This window comes from Protopterus annectens, chromosome 3.part1 (assembly GCF_019279795.1).
Source record: "Protopterus annectens isolate FY-2018-M chromosome 3.part1, PAN1.0, whole genome shotgun sequence".
Lineage (NCBI taxonomy): Eukaryota > Metazoa > Chordata > Ceratodontiformes > Protopteridae > Protopterus > Protopterus annectens.
Window position 1 is genome coordinate 1,150,396,205 of NC_056732.1, and position 21,604 is coordinate 1,150,417,808.

The 21,604-nt window shown below is 38.3% G+C and overlaps 1 protein-coding gene across 1 annotated transcript in view; it reads left to right on the plus strand.

Moving 5' to 3' along the window:
- The window catches only part of COL22A1 (collagen type XXII alpha 1 chain), a 2,341,282-nt gene that overhangs the window by 1,621,741 nt on the left and 697,937 nt on the right, over positions 1-21,604 (plus strand). The window contains exons 32-33 of the mRNA XM_044067281.1: positions 393-446; positions 10,776-10,829. Coding sequence (XP_043923216.1) covers positions 393-446; positions 10,776-10,829 — 108 coding nt within the window. The remainder of the gene's footprint in view (positions 1-392; positions 447-10,775; positions 10,830-21,604) is intronic.

Here is a 21,604-nt window from a genome sequence, read left to right on the forward strand (position 1 = left end):
ACCATTGAAATATCTATATTATGATACTTTTAGTAAAAGTTCCACATCTGAATGAAAAACAAGAAGACACATTTTTGGTCAGAATGACTTGTGAGGCCTACCTTTATGTTTGCAGTTTATTGTTGGTTACTCATATGACTGTATAAAACCCTATATAAGAAATTCATCTTTTTTTCATGAAGTTTGAATGATGATCGTATTTATATTAATAAAACAATTTGTTGAATCTGTAAGTAATTCACAACCTGTATATTTCAGATGAAACACCATATATAAAAGTTTGATTTGGAATTCTTAGTGTTCTATAGCACAGTTTTTGAGTTCAAGCATGCTTTTATACTGACTTAAGCCTTGAGTTATTAATAAATGGATTTTTCCTTGCACCGCTTTAGGGAGAACCTGGACAGAAGGGTGATAAAGGAGAAAAGGGCGATACTGGAGTGGCAGTAAGTAATCTTTTACAGGGGCATATTGTTTATTGGTGACAGAATGACAACATAGCTTTGGTTCATTTTATATACAGCACAAATGATTTGCATGTTAACTGCTTTACTGGAGTGAATCTTAGTTTGCTTTGAGTGTAAGTATGACTGCTGTAAATTACAAAATTCAGTAGACTGTACTTTAATATTGTCATAAAAATCACAATAATATAATAATAATCACAATAAACATTTCTTGGTATAAACATCCTTACAGTTTAGTTCACAATGTCAGTGGCTCAACAGATATTGCTCTTGCATTTGGTACTGTAAGCTCATAAAATTGTGGGTTCTATTCCCACCTCAGGAGCTTAGATTTCATTTCCAGTACTAATGTTACACTGCAATGCAAGGGGATGCTGCATTCCTCAGTATGCCATGCTTTAGATGAGTTGTTAAATCATGATTCTATTTGCCTGAGTTGGTGGTAGCATAGATAAATGTAAAAGATCTCCCGGCATTTTTCAAAAATCTTTGGGGGCCTTTATCTACATGTTTTCCTTCAAAAACATTTCTTTGTCATCCTTCTTTAAACAGCATATAAAAACATTTTTTTAAACATAAACGCATTATATACATAATAGGTTTCTTCAGTTCACCCTCCATTCTATCATCTACGACAGAATTCTTATTTTTCTTAGAAATTTCGATGAGATCCATTTCTTACTAAATTAAACTTCATTTGTTCTTGCATTACAAATTTCCCAGGTATCCCCAAAACATCCCACCTAGTTTTCAATTTGTTTTCCATATTTTTGTCTTTAATATCCATACAATATCATATTCATATCATTTTGTTCAATGCTGTTTATATTTCCAGCCTCTTTTCTTCTCATAATGTTTCTCACACCTTTTTAACACTCTCTCATAACAGAAAATCATGATCTGGTGTTTTTATTTCCATACAAGACATCTTAATATGTTTGTTATTATTCTATAAAACATACTTTACTTCACTGATAATTTATTGTTAGACAATTGTGACACATTATGGATGGCATCAGTATTACTTCCATTGTAATTTTCCCACGGATTCACACAATAAAACAATTTAAGCATATAGCCATACTGTTCCTTTCTGGATTTTTTTCTATATTTTGTATACATCACCTGCATAAAAATATTTTATTCTATTCTTTCTCCTCCTCATTTACGATACTTTTTTTCCTGCTTTTCCATCTTTTCAAAATATTGTTTATTTTTCTTAACAACAAATGCACAATTACAGCAACTTTTTCATCCTTTCAACAGCTCTAGATCCCATAAAATGCATAGTTGCAGCATGTACTATTGGATGAATTAAACATGGACCTCATTTTAACTGCAATTAACCTGGAACCCAAATAACACTGAAGACTGACTGTAATCCTCCACTTCCTTATTATTTTGAACCATATAGACATTTGCTAAATATGCCGTTTCCCAGTTATAAATAAATTAATCAAATACACTTCTGAAATGACAGTCTTAATATTTTTTATAACATTTTCATTTTTCTTATTTCTTCAGTTAAGTCTTTCTGTTGTTTATGTATTTAATTTCTAAAAAACATAACAAAGGAACAATGCTAGGGAAGCACTCAGAGGGACCATGTTTCCCAGCCATATACATCTTTAGAGAGACACACTTAACTGTTCTTACCACCAATCTGTCCAAGCATCCAAGAAATATACTATAGATATGTAGCCTTCCCATAAATGTTCCATCTTGTTTGTTAATTTTTTACATTCAAGATTTTCCATCAATCTTTTAACACCCTTCCCTTTTCTTAATATACTTTCATTCTAGCACATTTCTATCCACAAAGCTACGTGAACCAAGAAACCTGTTTCCCAGCCATATACATCTTTAGAGAGACACACTTAACTGTTCTTACCACCAATCTGTCCAAACATCCAAGAAATATGCTATAGATATGTAGCCTTCCCATAAATGTTCCATCTTGTTTATTATTTTTTACATTCAAGATTTTCCATCAATCTTTTAACACCCTTCCCTTTTCTTAATATACTTTCATTCTAGCACATTTCTATCCACAAAGCTACGTGAACCAAGAAACCTGATACTATGTATCTTCCAGTATAAAACATAATCACAAGGGATTAATCACAAAAACATAAAGGGTTGGGAGGGTGGCCTAACGGTTAAGGTGTTTGTCTTACAAACACAAAGTGCAGGGTTTGAGTCTCACAAGGGATAATTGGCTAGGCTTAAAATGGCTCGCAAGGGCAGTTAACTTAGTACTAACCTATGAATCACCTTCTGAAATCATTAGTTTTTATAATTGACTTTAAAACATTAGTCTTTCCATCTCATAACGTTCTTATTGTTTTTTAACATTCTGCCCTTTCTGTTTCTTTATACCCCTTACATTACAATTGAAATATCCTATTATTATTATTACTATTATTTTTGTCACACTCACTTTCACAGATAGTTTTAATTCTTAAAATAGCTGTTTTTTTTTCTTACTCGTATCTATGTATGTGCACCTATTAATCTAAATTGTTCTATTCTCTACTTAATATTTACCACAGTTGTCGTACCTGCACCTATTAACCAAATATCTGATTTTTTTTACTTTACTCCTGAAAAGAAATGCAATTCCAGAAATATTCTTCTGTCCCAAATTCCATAAAAATTTTACTTCCCCATAATTTCTCTGTCCAAGTCTGTAATAAATTTTGTATCATGCAAAAAAATAATCACCTGCACATCCAACTTACTATACTATTCAGACATACTTATTTCCGTGACTGTATTTTAAATGCTGCTATCCATTCAGTGATACTAACCATATATTACTCTTTACCGTTCATTTAAACTCTGGGAGGAATATTGCTAATATTTCTCTTTTTTACTTTCACTATTTTCTTGCTGAGTTTTTCTTACCTTGTCTGTTCCCTTACACTTCTTCCTGAGTGATCATTCCCTGACAAATCAAACATATTTATATATCTATTTCTTCCTCTTATTTATTTATTTATTTGCAGTTGGTTTACCAGGATAGTCCATTGGGCCAGAAGAACCCGTTTTCAATGGAGTTCTGGGGAGAAAAGCTCCAATACAGACAAAATTAGGTGCATACAAAAATTACAAAAATTACAAAAAGATTGTACAGAATAAAACATAAAACATTTAAGCTCACAATTCAAAAGCATTCAAATCAATACAGTATGATGAGGATAAATGAGAGGTAAGAAAATAGAAAGAGTAATGTGATATACATTTAGAGGAGTTATTCAAGCAGACATCAAATAACCTTACAGAGTAGATATACTGAAGGAACATTAGGTTTGTTAGGTAGAGATACGTATCAAAAGTGTAAAGGATGGTGAGATATAATAAATTTATGAGGGGAGGGAGCAAGAGCAATCCCATTGGGACCTCAGGTATGTATGGAGAGTGTTTTTGAACGTGTACCGGTTAGAGGTGGTACGAATGGATGGTGGGAGTGAGTTCCAGAGGCAGGCAAGGTTGAAGGATAGTAAGTGTTTACCTGGGGGATGAGATGGTTTATGGACTTCTAATAGGTTTTGATTGTTAGACCTTAATACTCTATTTGGTGGGTGCATTTTGAAGGCAGAAGACAGGGAGGGACAAAGAGAAGGACTAAGAATGAGATTGTGAGCTAAAGTCAGCTGTATATAAGTGAGATGATTAGGTAGTTCAAGCCAGTTTAGGGTTTGGAGAGAGGAACAGTGGTGGGTGGAAGACCTGTGTCCATTTGCGAATTTGGCGATTTTATTATAGCAGGAGGAAAGCTGTTTTTTTAGAGAGGACTGAAGATTGGTCAGTAGTGGGGCCCCATAGAGAAGGGAGGGGATGAGAAAAGAGGAAGCGAGTGTGATTTTGGAGGAGCTTGTAAGGTACTGATTCTGACGGTAGAGCATACTAGTTTTTGATGAGTTTTTTTAATATTTAGTTGTAGATGGGAGTTGTAGCTAAGCCTATTATCAATTTGTACACCTAGTAGCTTAGTTTCAGTCACTAGTTCAAGGGGTAGGTTATTTTGGCTGGTAATTGAGAAAGAGTTTATATTGAAGGAAGTGGATTTGGAGGGGGTAAATACCATAAGTTTTGTTTTGGAGGCATTAAGTGCCAAGTGATTTATTTTCATCCACTGTTCGGTAATTGAAAAAGCTTCCTGGGTAAGTGTTTGGAGCTGAGAGGAGGAGGTGGCAGAGCAGATAATGGTAGAATCATCTGCATATTGGATGATGTTTGCAAAAGGAATTGATTTGTGGAAATCGTTTATAAATATATTAAAGAAGAGGGGACCAAGAATAGATCCTTGAGGAACTCCAGTGGGGGTACTAAGGGAAGGGGAAGTGGCCTTTTTCCATATTGCAGCTTGGTTTCTATTTGATATATAGCTAGAGAACCAATTTATGGAAGAAGGAGAGAGGTTAAGTTTTGACAGTTTGGTTAAGAGCAGATTGTGTGAGATAGTGTCGAAGGCCTTGGAGAGGTCAAGTAGTAGGGTAGAGACAATGTGGCCGGAATCACGTGCTGTGTTAACAGTCTCAAGGAAGGATAAGAGGGCTGTCATAGTGCTGTGGTTTGGCCTGAATCCATGCTGTGTAGGAGTTATAAGGTTGTTGTCTAAGAGATGTGGCAAGAGTTGAAGGTGGACACACTTTTCCAGAAGTTTAGAAATAGGGGACAGGATAGCAATAGGACGAAAGTTGTTGATGCTACAATTGTTGTCTCCTTTGTGTAGAGGGATGATGAATGCTTGCTTCCACAGTTGGGGCACAGTGCATTCATGAATAGAGCAGTTGATTAGAATGCTGATGGGATAAGCAATAGCATCTGCAGCTATGCTTAGGAAGTAGGAGGGAATGGTGTCAGGGGCATTAGTGCAAGGCTTCAGTTTCTGAAGAAGTTTCTTTATAGTGGAAGTGGGTGTAGGTTTTAGTGAGAATAGAGAGGAATGTGGAGAGAGAGAGTTTGAGGGGGGTGAGAATGATGAAGCAGTTGGAGTAGTGGATAAGGTGGAAGATAGGCAGTGTGAGGTGGAATTGGGGATAGGGTTGTGGGTGGGAGAGGGAGGGGGTGTATTAGATAGAGAGGTGGGGCATGTGAAGGAGGAGGTGAGTTTGCTAATGGAGTCGATGAAAAAGAAGTTAAACTGTGTAGCTAAATCTAAGTCGGGACTGTTTGGGTCTGGGGTTGGGGTGTGAGGTTTGCTGGGGTTAAGGAGGGTGGATATCCCCTTCCAAAATCTTTGAGGGTTGGTTTTATTATTGTTTTGGAGTGTGAAGAAGTATTTTTGTCTATCTGAGGTTATTAGCTTTTTTACTTTATTTCGAAGGGTTTTGAATGCAATATGATGTTCTGGGGTCTTAGTTCTCAGATAGAGTCCCCAGGCTTTGTCTCTAAGGCGCATAGTTGCTAGTGTGGTTTTGGTTAGCCAGGGGGCTGAATTTGTTTTGATTCTTTTTGTTCGTAGAGGGGCATTGGAATCAAGTATTCTTAAGAAAGTGGAGTTAAAGTGAGCAACTGCTTCTTCTAATGGAAGTGTCTTTAGATTGTTCCAATTAATTGCTTTCAAGGAATCTACAAAGATTGATGGGTTGAAGCTTTTGTCGTTACGAGTAGTAATGTAGTTGTGGGAATGGTATGAGATACAGGGGAGTCGATGAGTAAAAGTGGGCAGATGATCACTAAGAGGGTCAGGAAGAGTACCGCTATCTGAAAAATAGTGGGGATGTGATACTAGAATCCAGTCAAGGATGGTGCCACAGGAGGGGTCTTTTGATGGGTGTGTTATGGTATTGATTAGTTGGGTAAAGTTATATAGGTTGATGTTAAGAGGATTTGTTAGGGACTGGATGGAGGCCCAGTTAATATTTACATCTTCTAAGACCTTAAGATATGTGTTGCAACCCAAAACGTATTATTTTTGTGAGGACTTATCTCATTTAATTAATGAATGTGACAAAGTCAGATGCAATCTGAATGTCATCATTTTCTTGAAAGTAGCCTTCTGTTATTTGTTCACTGCCTTCTTCAGATGATTCCTTTTCTTTCACATTTTGTGTATTAGTTTATTCTGTAAAGGCAATACATTTTTCAGTCTGCTGTACCGTGTTAATTTTATCCTAGCACTTCTTACTATCGATCCTGAAGTCACCTTTTTATTTATTCTGTAAATGCAATACTTTCTCGATCTGCTTTTCCATGTTAGTTTTATCCTAGCTGTTCTTACTATCAGTCCAAAAGTCACCTTTTGTTTCACATATGCTGCATTCTGTTTTATACTTATTTGCTGTATGTACCTTTTCCCACATTGATTGCATCTGACTTTGTCACATTCATTAATTAAATGAGATAAGTCCTCACAAAAATAATACGTTTTGGGTTGCAACACATATCTTAAGGTCCATCTGAATCCTATTACATCTAGCACACTTGAAAGATGTACACTAGAATTATTTTCCTTTTCTAGTTTAATTTCTACATTCCATTCTCATTCCAAATAATATTTATCATCTTTCATTTTAATAACATTACCAACAGTAACCCTTCTTTTTTGCATACACTTTGACATATTACATCTATGAACTTAATTTGTAAACATGTATTTTCTTTAATTTAGTCCCTTGCTCCCAAAACACATATTCATTCTATGGAAATACATTCTTTTTCTTTTCACAGCAATATAGAAATGTTTCCAGTAATGAGTCTGTTTCATCCATAACATCACAAAATGCCTCCTTGCCTAAATAACATGCATTAGAGTCTATAGGCATAATTCTGTTGTCCCTTATGCAAAATCAATTACACAGTTGTTTTTGCTACTTATTACTGTAAGTATTTTTTCTTCCATATTTAATTAATTGAAGTCTTCTGTTTCATCTTGCCCTTCTGACTACTGCCCAGTATAACTCCTCTTGTTTGTGTTTGTGTATTTCCCCCACCGTCTCTGTCCCTATTTAAATCCAACACACCATTTTCTCCCTCTTTCTTCTCTCCAGATACATGATCTGCATTTCTTCCCATGACACTGACAGCTCCTGTCCTGGAATTTCCTGTTCTAGTATAGGCTCATAGGTTCATAGGTGTGTACTGGAGCTTTTACAAGCCTTGCCCATAGAAGTACCCTGGCATCGTGCCACCTGACCTTTGTTCCTAGTGCCTCTGTCGAGTAAAGCCACTGGAGTGATCCCTGGGGTGAATTTTCTATTTCCCATCCACTCATCAAGATTTCTCTTGAAGCGGGCCAGTGAAGTGTTCTTCTGAATATGTATGGGAAGTCTATTCCATAGCATGGGCAGTCTCTGGGTTATGAACCTGTCCCTCCAGCATGTTCTCTTGATTGTGGTAATGAGGTTGAGGTCTCTGGAGCATGTAGTGTGGACGGATTGGGTTTCTTTAGATGAAGCATTTCTAACAGAGCTGGGTCAGACATGGCTTTGTAAGTCAAGCAGAGATCGCCTCTAAGTAGGTGATATGAGACAGACACTAGTTGGAGTTTTTGGAGTATGTCCATATAGGACAAGTGTTTAAGGCCTGGGATCCTCTTTGTAAAGTACTTTTTTGGCCTCTCCAGTTGTTGCAGGTGTCCAGTGAGATACATGCCAAATAGGGCATTGTACTTGATGAGTAGCCTAATGTGGGAAGAGTAGAGGGAGACAATGACCTCTTTCTTCCAGGATGCAAAACCCTTAGTAATGAAATGTGTCACATAGAAGGACTTTCTGACCACAGTGGCAGTGTGGTGGTCAAAAGAGACGTTGCTGTCAACCTTTGTTCCCAGATCTCTTATAACACCTTCTGTGTTCAGTGGACTACAATCGATGTGGTAATTCAAGAGAACTGGGTTTTTCCCAAGCGGGATTATGACATTTTTTGGCATTGAGCTTAAGGCCATGGTTCTGACACCGGTCGTTGGTCTCTTCGAGGCCTTTCTGTAGGATGTCAACATCACTTGAGGAGTTAATAATAGCTCCCAACTTGCAATCGTCTGCGAACTTTATCAGTCAGAGTCCCTTCGTGTTGGCCTGGACTTCAGAGAAGTAGATACCAAACAGGAGAGGACCCAGGACCGAATCCTGTGGGACTCCACTCATGACTGGTTGACAGTCTGACTTAGAGTCAGCTACTTTCACACTGTGGGTTGTATCTGTGAGCCAATTTGCAACATACCTAGTGATATAGGGGTTGATGCCTAGCTTAGTGAGGTTTTCTATGATTCCTGAGTGGGGAATGGTATCAAAGGCCTTGGCCAGATCAAGGTAGGCTGTATGAACCACCTTGCCTTCATCCACAGTTCTGGTGACTGACTCAAAGAAGTCAACCAAGTTGAGCAGGCATGATATACTCTTCACAAAACCAAACTGTGTAGGATCCAGAGTTTGGAGATTCCTTATATCCTTGTTTATTAGGTTCATTATGATGCATTCCATAGCTTTGTATATCAGACTCATCTGGCTAATGGGGTGATAATTCCCGGGGTCTGTAGTCACTCCTCCTTTGTGGAGAGGGATGACTGTGGCAGTACACCATTCAGTAGGGACAAAGCCTGAGGTGAGGCTGTGATTGAACAGGGCATACAGGTGAGGTGCTAATTCACTCTGTATTTCATGTAGAATACAGCCAGGGATATTGTCAGGTCCCATAGAAGCTGTATTCTTGGCCTTGGACAGTGCTGTTTTAACCTATGCAGCAGTAGTACTGGGTACCTGGCAATCTACTGGTATTGTGATTGGTCCTTTGGGGGGGAGGGGTAAAGTTAGCACTGAATCTGTCGGCCAGTATATTGGCAATATTTGTTGGCTCGATATAGGAGGTACCATTGTGCAGTAGCTCAGAGCAAATCTGGGTATTGTTGTGTAGATTATTTACATAACTATAGAAAGCCTTGTGGTTGTCCTTACTATCTGCTGCAATTCTGTTTTCATAGCTAGCTTTAGAAGATTTGGTGAGGGATCTCAACCTTTTGTTGAGGCTGATAAGGGAGTTTTTCCAGTCTTGGGACTTCCTTATTCTGCATCAGTTTCCTCCTTCGGTTGTAGTTTGTTTAAGATGAATAATTTCCTTAACCTCCATTCTGTTATTACCATTTCTTGCTGCAACTCCAAATGGTCTGAAACAGCCAAATGTTCTTCATGTGTAATTCCACATTTCCTTTTCCTCACTTTTCCTGCTGAGTTCAGAGTTTCTCTCTTCTTATCCATGTATGTGACAAATTCATAAGCAGACCCTCACTCATCTTTCCTGCTTCATGGAATTCCTCTCAGCCCCTTCTCTTCTAGGAACATGAGTGATGTGCATACCCTAAAACAGAGAAGGGTGCCCTGGCCAAATTCCGCCTACCATTTAAAAATTTCACCTCAGGTCTCCCCTGAAAAGAAATCTCTGGTCTGGTGGGACTAACCCAGTCAAGAAAAGCATGAATAAAATAAGTAAAACAAAAATGAAATAAATTCACACTCACTTTAGTCTTTTCAAAACTGCAGGTGTGTAAAAACAGGAATTTCAATTAAATGTTTCACATAATCCAAGGTTCAGGAGGCAGGATATCCTTTCAACAAACCCCAAATGGCCTGCCCTAAGTAGCATATACTGTGCAATTTATAGTGAACAACTGCTTGAAATATCAATAAGCACTTATAAACAGCATGGGAAAATATAACTTTAAATATATGTTTGAAACTGGCAAAATGCAGCATGTTACTTCTTATCTTGATATAAACCTGGAATTCTGCCAGGAAAGAAATAAAAAAAAAATGCAAAAAAAAAAAAAAAAAAAAACGCTTGAACATTATTTTTTTTTCTGTTTTTGTGATTAATAAATGTAATATTTGCTTGTTTGTTCATGACCTCCATACTAATATCTTTAGATGAGACTGGAACATGACCAAAATTGTATCTCATGTTTTTCCTCATTGTTAAGAACTTCTCTGAAATAAAATGCACACCATCAGTAAAATGATTCATGCTTACTGATACAGAAACAAAGTTAACATATACAACACATGCAGGTAGAATCTTCTATCCTTTCCAGACTGCTTCAGAGAAGGCATGAAAAGAACCATTTATTTCTTTGCATTCCACTCCTGTTCTCCTCGACACTAACCATTTTACTCTCTATATGTCATCATATAGAAGTTTCACAATAAGCATGACCATACAAATCCAGAAGAGAATTGATGTAATTGTATAATGCTTTCAACCTGCTGCCTTTGTATGTATGATTTTTCTGAAGTTCATTTAGTAATGGACTAGCAGATCACGACCTATTAAAGTATGATGACGCTCTGTTTCATTGACTTTTTTTAACAGGGACCACAGGGTGTTCCTGGTGAACATGGCATCCCTGGACCTACAGGACCTCAGGTGACTATATTGTTTTTTGTTATCATATCTGTGAGTTGCAGAAACTGTAATTATTTTCTATTTCTTGCAGACTTATGGTATTTTCCTCTCCTGTTTGTTTGATTGCTATTCCCCACATGTATACTGGTCAGGTTGTATGACATATTCTTTATCATTGCATGGAAACTGCTTACCAGAGTTACCTTGGAAAAACTAAGGTTTTCCTGTAAGCAAGATAGCAAGAATTGATGGTGATGGTAGTGGTGGTAGTGACCAATGGCTTGGTTCAGTGACATGTCCATCCTGCCATGGGTGCTAGGATTTGTATGTTTTTCTTCTGCTAAAGTAAGTGAATAGCATGCTTTACAACAGGCTATACTTCCTGTGTCATTCTGAAGTTCACCATCATTTTCCTGATGAATGGGGTTCATGGTGTAACAACTGAGCAAGGTAGACCACAGGTTCATTGGTTTATACTAGGCTTCTGATCTGATGGAATTTTTGTGGCCTAGCCACAACATCCCATATTGTAAGCACACATATTTATGACCCCTTTCAATGAGAGCTTGAGGGACATGACCCAGGGTATACGTACGATTGCTCATCTATTCATCCAAATTATTCTTAATGAGGGTCACTGAGCTACTTTGCTTTCCATCCAGGGGAAGTCTATTCTATAAAAATTGAGATTCTCTGTGATAGATAAGGATCTTGTCATCAGGTCCTATTTCTTTAAGTGGATGTTTAAATCTCTTGAGTGGGATTTGATGTGTTATCTGTTTTGCGGATGTACAGGATGTCACATAGGACAGGATCCTTTTAGGATCTTCAGGCTAGATACAGAATACCTGTCAATAGTTTGAATGAAACAGAAGAGAGAGAGGGAGAGAGCACTCTAAGGTGATCTGGGTGTCACAAACATGCTCTTGATTGTCTTTATGAAGAAATGCTACACTATTTCAAGCTGGGTTAAGTATATATCAAAGAGGGTGTTATTCTTTGTTATGGGCCTAATGAGAAAGGAGTACAGAAAAAAAAAGATCACTTGCATAGTTCTAGAATATATACGTATGGTGATTGGTCTGGCTAGATAAAATTATTTCCTAACAACAGTGAAGACATAATGATCAATGGATAATTCAGTATCAGTGAAGTTGCTCAGGTCCCTGGGGGCTGAGTTAATTTTCAAAGGATAGTCACCTGTGTGTTCGGAGCCCAGATTCCAAGGTTTGCCAAAGGACACAATATGGCGTTTCTTGCGATTTAGTTTAAGGTCATGGTTAAGGCACCACTTGTTCGTAAATTTTAGGCCCTCTTGGAGAATCTTGAAGTCTAATGAACTTATGACAGCTCTGAATTTTTCATCATCTGATAACTTAGTTCACAGGTTAACACAATTTAGAGCATTGTGATAGTAGCCACTTGTTCAAACCTTGCCAGTAACAGGCTTTAGAAGGAGAAACACATGGCCTACCTCACTTTTAGGATGACAGCAGCAGTTAAAACTTTCTCATACTGTAATTTGTGGCAGCATCTGAATCACAGCAAGAAGTTTCCAACACGGTACCAACACAAAGATGATACCTCAGAGAGCAAATTGCAGTTAGCCACAGGTTCTTGATGTTCACCTTGACATCAGAGAAGTAAGTTTCAAGAGAAGTGATGTTAGGATTGATCACTGGATGACATCACTGGTAACGGCTATTTTCACTGACTGAGTACCTCAAACATTAATAGACTGAGATATTGACGTAAGCAAGTTTGCTATCCAGCAGGTAACATAGAAGCTTACATTTAATTTGATTAGCTTGTTGATAATGCCATAGTGTGGGATGGTATCAGTGTCCCTGGCCAGATCTAGGGAGGCAGTGTGAACCAATATGTCTGAGTCTAATGCAACTGTCACTTGTTCATATCAGTCCACAAGGTTCAGGAGGTTTGATTTGCCTTTAACCAACCCAGAATGACTTGGGTGCATAGCTTGCAGACTGCCTGTTTTCTTGTTAATAAATTCTCAGTTTAATTTCTTCAAATCTTTTGGGTTTCTAATGGGAATGGACCTCATTATTAAGTTGGGGTATGATTAAATTTCATGAAATTGGTATTATTTCAATCTCTGATGTTAGCTAAAAGTTCTCTTCACAGCACCTGCAATGTGCCCAGAACTTATTCCTTCTGTAATTCAGAGTCACGTATATCAATACCATACGTAAACATGATTCTAGATTCTTTTTCTATTAGATCATTGCTCCTACCACTATTGGAACTGCTCATACTTCTGCCTGCAGATCCTGGTAATTTGTGACTGTGTGTCTCTCTGTATGTGAGATAGTGTAATTGTTTGGTGTAGTAATTTCAATGATCAATACTACTTTTGTCTTTTTTCATGGACTACCACATCTGGTTTTCTCTTATCTATTTTTTGAAGTGTTGAAATAGGTGATCCCATATGATGTACACTTCCTTTCCCCTATATTGCTTTGTGGTTCATGTCTCCAATGCTTCTCAGCTATTTCTGTATTGTAGTGTTTGCATAATGCCTAGTGCAACAGTCTTGGCTCATCATTGTGACTTTCTGTACAGGCCCTCTACCATGAGTATATCACACCCAGCAACAAGGTGTTTTTTTTTTTGTACAGAACCTGCATTTGTCTGCTTCTCCCTCATGTCCAAAGGACTTTGTAAATCAATGTGTGTGTAGTCTAGTATCCTCAGATGCCATTATTAACCTTTCATCCTTTGGTTTCAACTCACCTGTTCTTAAGCATTCCTGTGCAAATCCTGATCAACATGAGGTTGTTCCAGGAGATCACTGTACTCGCTGTTATATTTATAGCTTTACTACAATTCTTTCCTTTTCATTTGGTCCTACTCATTATATTCTTTCTTTTGGTTTTTTTTTGGCACTTAACAGTTGCTGTCTGATTTTTGTCTACTTTTGGTTTGATTTCCATTTCACAACAAAATGCTTCTGCTAAACTAAGCAGAGCGGTCATCTTGATATCCTCATTTATTTAATTTCTTTATTTTATTTAATATTTGTTGACCGGGAAAGTCCGACTAGGTTCCACAGAGCCTGTTTTCAGCGGAGGCCCGGGGAGAAATGCTCCAGATGCATGTCTTTGGAATGTGGGAGGAAACCGGAGTACCCTGAGGAAACCCACATGAACACAGGGAGGACATGCAAACTCCACACAGAAGGTACCCCAGCCGAGAATTGAACTGCAGAACCTCTTGCTGTGAGGCGACAACGTTAACCGCTGCACCACTGCACCACCCTCATGTTTTAAAACTTTCACTATGGTTGTATCTGATGAGGTCAGGAGATATGTATTCATTTCAACAACTGCAGATCTATACATGTAATCAGTTTTGAGGAGGCTTATACCTCCTTCAGAGCATGGAATATATAATCTTGGAGTGCACTTTTAGTTTTTATATATATCACTTGATAGGCATGAAGCATTGTTCTTGTTTTTCTGTCCAGCTGGTTCAAAACTGTATGGGGCCAGTCAGTCATACAAAAACTGTAAATTACAACAAGAAGAGCAAACAGGTTTATAGTTTGGAATTTATTCCTAGCTATCAGTGTGGCTTGCAATATTAGTTTTAGTCTTCTGAAGTATTCCTTACTGAGTTTTATTCACATTTGTTCATATTTTATTGCCAATCCTTTGTCATTTTGCAAATATTTATACACTCCTTCCTGCTCAAGATCCTTTATATCACATTTTTATTTAATCATTCAACTCTTCCCTAAGATCATTTCCTTTTAAACAGCACATTCTTTGCACTCTGTTACCTGTAGGCACTCTACAGAAAGTTCCTGAATGCCTTCCTGTGGCATATCCTCTTCAGCTGCCTCAAGCATCATCTGCGGATCTTTCATAAGGGAACTCATTTTCCCATCACTCCACAACATTGCCTGTGTGCAACACCAACTAAATGTTTTTTACTGGTTTCCTACTGAAGGCATAATGATTCATTCTATTGGTGTACAGATAAGGCTTCTGAGGCTTAAAGGTTTATTGTTTCCATGATCACTAGTGGGTCCATCCTTGAAAAGTGGGATGACTACAGCAGTTCTCCATATTCTGAGATTGAATAGGCTTAGTAGTGTGTCTGCTCTTGACAAGAAGGCAGCCTGATATATTATCAGCAGCCATAGAGCTAGTGTTTTTGCCATTGGAGAGAAACCACTCATGTCTTGCTTGGTGGTAGTCAGAAGCGGTGGTATAGATATATTAATGTGTTGTTAAATTTAGAGGAGATGGGGCAGTGTTTGAGCTGAATCTGGCAGCTAATCTATTGGATATGTCCTTAAGGGATGACTGTGTGCTGATATTATACATTATCTCTCTGCATTGCCAGGCATTAGTTGTAAGGTTTCTGACATAGCTGAGGAAAGGTCTGTAGTTGTGCTTAGCAAAGGTGGCAATTTTCAATACATGCATGCTTTTGGAACATATGATTTTGTTCCTCAGTTCTTTGTTGATCATTTTATGTTCTGTTCTAGATGACTGGATGTTATGTTTAGTCTTATAGGCTATATGTTTCCTCTTGTTATTCTTCAGTTTGTTTGTGGAAGAGTTTTACCGTAAGGATTAATTTCTGAATTTGCTATTGTATTTATGTCTTACCATGACTGATTCCTCAATGCATTCTTTCAGAAAGGCATATAAGTTATCTGAAAATGTGACAGCATATGAAATATGGACTTCTAGGTGAGGAGGGTGTTTAAATTTCATCTGGTCATCAGTTAACTGGAGTAGGTTTGCTTTAGAATAGTCTCTAAAAATAGAAGTTTTTTTTGATAAATCAGGTTTTATCCTCTTGGTGGATGTTACTGAATGGTGCTCAGATTTGGCCAGTTATATGGTAACTGTAGGTATTGAGTATAGAGGGTCTCTATTAGTGACAACCAGGTCCAATATTTTTGTGTGACTAGATGGGATGAGAACTAGTACATCTAAAGAGCTGACATTGGTGAATTCCAGGAATCTTCATGCATACTTATTTGTGGTCTGTAGGTTTCCCAGTTAATAATAGTTAAAGTCTCCCAAGAGAATAGTGCTACGTTCGATATGGAGGGGTGATTGTTTGTTTTGTATGCTTCATGGACTGCAGGTAGCATTTGTCTATGATATAGTATACAGTTTTATTTACAGTAAAAAGGAAATGGAAAACAGACATCGCTATCACCAGAAACAGTCTATAGGTTTTTCTGTGAGATCTCAGTGGTTTCTCAGGCAAGCTGAGAGATTCACTCCTTCCTCGCCCTGAATAATATCCATGCTACCCTTTAGGGTAAAAACATTTATCAATACTAACTTTTGGAGTTGATCTTCTGGCTTCTGAAACTGTAGCCCCAAGCCAAGTTACAATCCAGAAAAGCTGTTGCTATTACTACTGTATCATTTACCAGACCAGGGTTTTGTGGTGCATGAGATGGAAAATACACTGAAATAACTATTCAGGGACCTTATAGCACCAAGAGACATCTTGGATTCATTTCATGATACCCAATAAAAATGCTCAGCTTAGTTTCTAATCATACTATGTACAGTACTCAGTATGTGAAGCACAGGCCTGTGCTTCCAGCCCTAAAGTCACACACATGGTGAAATAATTGGTTCAAAGATTATTTATTATTTTTCATGCATATTATATGGCACAGACCTTGAAATATGACTTCATGTATATTATGTGATGCAGCCAAGTGCTTGATATAGATCAAATTCTAAATTTATTTGCTTTGACATGTAGACATATATTGTGATGTAGTTTATATATGTGTGTGTGTGTGTATGTGTGTGTGTGTGTGTGTGTGTGTGTGTGTGTGTGTGTGTGCATATATATATATATATATATATATATATATATATAAATAAATATATATATATATATATATATATATATATATATATATATATGTATATATGTTGAGAGTTACGTTTAAGTGGTACAGAAGCAGATTTTAATACCAAAGAGTGTTTTTTCAGTACTAGTACTTTTCCTACATTTTATTTTGTAAGTTAACTGCTAGTATTAAGTTCATAGATGGCTTCTGCAGACATCAGCTGGTAAATTGGTAGGGTATGGTAATATGGAAAATGCCAGGCTTGGATTCAATGGTTGGTGACCATAGAAAGGTACATCCAGATTTAAAAGGAAAACTAGCCACCTGTTTACTGCATAACACCGATGATGTCATTTACAGTTTGTCATTGCTTATAAACATGTATAATTAATTCCACTATATGTCTTTATGTGCTGGGAGAGACAGTATTGTTTGAGGAGAAATCAGCCATATTTCATAAATCATCATAATGTAAGGAGTGACAATGGAACAGGGAATGATTACTCATTGTGATGTGAATGCTTCTTTTGCCAGAAAATTCAGTCTAAAATAGGAACGCTCATCCTTGCGAGGTCAAAAGCTGGCTTTCTGTTCCACACCAGTCAGCAATAATACAAGAAGGGGGAAAAAGTGCATGGGCTGGATGCATTATATACCATGACATCATCTGCTGAAGTTCAGCTATCCCAGAGGATGCCAGAAAAATGTTTTTGCATTCAATTTCCAGAAAGAAATCTATAAATTATACAAGTGATCATCCAATTTGTTTAGAATACCTTCATCAGCATTGCCTCTACTGTCTTGGAAGTAACACAATTTAGAGCATTGTGATAGTAGCCACTTGTTCAAACCTTGCCAGTAACAGGCTTTAGAAGGAGAAACTCATGACCTACCTCACTTTCAGGATGACAGCAGCAGTTAAAACTTTCTCATACTGTAATTTGTGGCAGCATCTGAATCACAGCAAGAAGTGTCCAACAGAGTACCTACACAAAGATGATACCTCAGAGAGCAAGTTGCAGTTTAGCCCTCCTAGAGGGAAGTCCACTGTTAAAATGGCTTTCCTTTATCTGCAGGAACTGAGTTCATCCTCTCTTAGCTAGGGCTCAATAGTATATTTGTTCTCTGCTTCAGAAGATTGATGGCGCAGTGGTGCAGCAGTAGCGTTGTCGCATCACAGCAAGAGGTTCTCTGGTTCGATTCTTGACTGGAGTGCCTTTTGTGCGGTGTCTGTATGTCCTGTCTGCATTCATGTGGATTTCCTCTGGGTGCTCTGGTTTCCTCCCACATTACAAAGACATACATCTGGAGCGTTTCTCCCTGGGCCTCCGCTGAAAAGTGGCTTTGTTCCAAGTCGGACTTTCCTGGTTAACAAAGTTAAATAAATAAATAAAGATGATAACAGGCCTAAAGGAGGTCCACCTCTGGATATTACACTAGAAGATGTGTTCCACAGTAGTACAGGTGCTGCCCAGCCCCTTATCAGCCCTACTGTGACCTGTCTGTTCTCAGGGAGAGGTCTTTGCACTCTTCTGTTCTCAGGTCTGGTACCAATGCCTGCTATCCCTTTGTCCTTACAAGTTGAAGAATGGTCTGCTACATCATTCCACATAGATCTTATGGTTTAACACCTAAATAGCAAGCAGAAATTTGATGTCTGGAGGAAGACTGAAGTAGATCTACTCCATTAGTATATATGTTTTTAGGTGCTAGCATCTGTCTTTGTACAGTGCTGTATCCCTATTGCTTGATACCAACACATGCAAAACTCACATTTGCCAGTGATTGAGATTAATGAACAAGCTTATTATTGGAAGGGTGGAGGACTCCCTTCTAAATTGGTTCCCTTGTACAGTCAGGAGAGTCTAGGCCACTTTCTCTAAGATGGGCAAGAACAGTGAGTCATTTCCTACTCTCTTACAGATGTAGTCCCTAAATGACCCTGACTTTGAAAAAAAAAAAACTTGAAGTCTATTGATGCTTTTTGTAGACAGGCATCTAGCCTCCATTCCTTCCTTAGTGAAGTTCCTTAATAGGTATCTGGGCAAAAAGCAGGAACCCTCCCAGGGAGTTGGTTGTTATGAATGCCATTACTACAGCCTGGAAGAACTCAGACTGCGCTCCAGTGGATCTCAAGAAGGTATATGGAATATGTCCCTTGTGAGGTAGCCTCAGATTGAAACTTCTGTGGTCTCCTTGCTCTAGTATGGGCCATACAGGTTACAAAATGTTACTGCCTTCTTGCCAGACAAAGAAACAATAGATCTAGAATGGCAAGTAAGTTTTGGCCTTTGTATTGAGGCTTAGAATACTCAATGGCTAATTTTACCAGTCAAACTTTAGCAGACCAAGCTGTGGAAATGACACAGTGGTGTAGTGGTTAGGGCTGTCACATCACAGCAAGAGGTATTTCTAGTTCGATTCTTGGCTGGGGTGCCTTCTGTGTGGAGTCTGCATGTCCTCCCTGCATTTGTGTGGGTTTTCTCAGGGTGCTCTGGTTTCCTCCCACATTGCAAAGACATAAAGTAGGTGGATTGGACACTGTAAATTGCCCCTAGTGTGTGCATGTGAGTGTGTGGTGTACCATATGAAGAGGATTAGGCCTTGGGCTAGCACCCTTACCCTGTAAAACTCATATGTGCTACAGAAACAACGAGTGCTAAAGGGTGCTCATTGCCCGATGTGCTAAATGCATGGGATCGAATCCAAGAAGCTGTGTAAACGCTTGCTGATCTTTCTGAGTTTTAGTTCAAGAAATATATGCTGAACACTCTGTCTGCAGTTTCTGTGTGGACTGCTGCAGTGTAGATTGTGATGATGCTACAGCTAAGGTACCAGTCTCAGGTATTTACCTGTGTGGAATGGTGCCGCAGATGCTGTCCACCCTAATGTAAAAGCTTTGCAAGAACTTTCTGGGTACACAGAACAAATTGGTAGTTGTCTTTTGACTGAGCTTTAAATATCATGTTGATGATATCTTGAAGAGGAGTCAAGTTGTTACCATTGAGAAGGACTTTTTTAAGCCCCTGTGCCCCCTCTTCCTGTTGTATGTCTAGCCAAATCCAAAAGAGGAAGAAACCATATAAGCATCATAGAATCTTGCACCCACAGTTTTGACCAAGTCACCCAAGAAGATAGTTTTGCCAGTCCAGCTGCAGCAATGTTAGCTATAGTTTGCCATTGCCTTTAGGAGATGGCTTCTCTGAACTGATAGCTCAGCATGCCTTAGAGGTCCCATGAGTTTAAAAAAAAATCACTATCAAACCAGAAGAATAGCACAGGCCTATATAATATGGGTTCTCTTTTATAGTAGTTCTGGGATTTCCACACCAACATCCTCATATTATTGAAGTGGGTGGTCTCTACATTTGAATGGTGGTTGGACATGATAGATCTCCTTTAGCGCATCAGTGTTTGGATCTGCAAAAGAAATGTCTTGGTTTCACTCAGAGTAGCATCACATCATGTGCACAGTGTGTCCATTTCTTTTTTTTTTTCATTCTTAAAGTGATATCATATTGTTGACTTGACTATAGTGAGTGAACCTGGCAAGAAGAGTTTTTTCCTTCTTAAATGACCAGCTTCTAATGGTCTAATCAAGATTTTTTTGTTTCATTCCTTAAGTGAATGCTCCTGCAGTTACAGTCAATGGTAGTGACCATAAACTGACAGACATCCCCTGAGAACCCATTTTGTGGATTACATGCATAGCAGAAGAGCTAAGCACACTCCTGCCTTAGTTATCCTGGCCTCGGCAAGGGCTCCGAAATTCTTGTCCTTGGCAGCCTGGGTGAGTTTGCTGACCAATGTCAATATATTGTTATTTCTGGGATTCATTTCCTGACCATTCTCCATAATGCTATTTACATGCTTGAAGATATGGCTGCTGGAATGGATTGTGAGGTGTCAGAGCTTAAAATACTACCTCACAAATATATTTTCATAGGTTTAGGTCCATATCACAAGGCTCAAGAAAGGTGTACAGGTCCCACCAGCCTTCAGGTAGAGCTTCTATCCCTGTTGCTAAACCTTTCATGGGTCCTGACAAAAATGGTTCATAGTGCAGTTATGCACTCATCTTGGCTGTGCCATAAATCAAGGGATGTTGTCTCACTTGACAAACTGGTCCCAGCAACAGCTGTTTGGAGTTGTCCATACCTCTCAATATCTTAAGTCAAGGAATCTGGACAAAGTCCGATATAATGGGGGGACAAAGGCCCAAAAGTAGGGACACGTTTTAAGTATTGCTCTTACAAACTTAGAAAGTTGCTAGAATAACAGGATCTGTGTTAGCATGCATTTTTCTGAAGGCTATGAAGTCTGAAATTCAAATACATGTCATTATTTAATGATTTTAATCCTTGGAACATCCTATGATTTGTCATAAAAACCCACAATTTTATGAAGAACAGACCAAAAATATGAAGCAAAAATCTGGACATTTTGTGAAAATCTGTACAGTTGAGAGGTGTGGAGTTGTGCTCCTAATCCTCAAAGTCATGGGGGAAAAGCTACATCTGCAACCATTCCTAAGTTGTCTTATGTTCAAGTCATCATGTGGTATCTGAGCAAGCAAAGGACACAAGGTCATAACCCTTCAACAGATGTGTGGTACATGTCTATCTGTGGCCATAGACAGATATATCACTCCCTTAGTAGTTCAAAAGCTGGAAAAGCAACATGATAGCAGAATCTCTGAGATGCTGCTACAGTTTTGTCATAGAGATTCACCTCTGGTAGTTATATGTAGATTATATGTGTTAAAAGTGGTGGATTGCAGAGACAGACCTATTATGCACACGGAAAGTGGTTCTCCCGCTTTTCTGATAGGTGGAGTACTGCAAGACATCTTAGTGAGTTTTATGTATGTCTTCCTTTTATTCCATCAAAAACTATGCATACTACAAATTTCAGGAAAGAAAACCTAAATCTAATT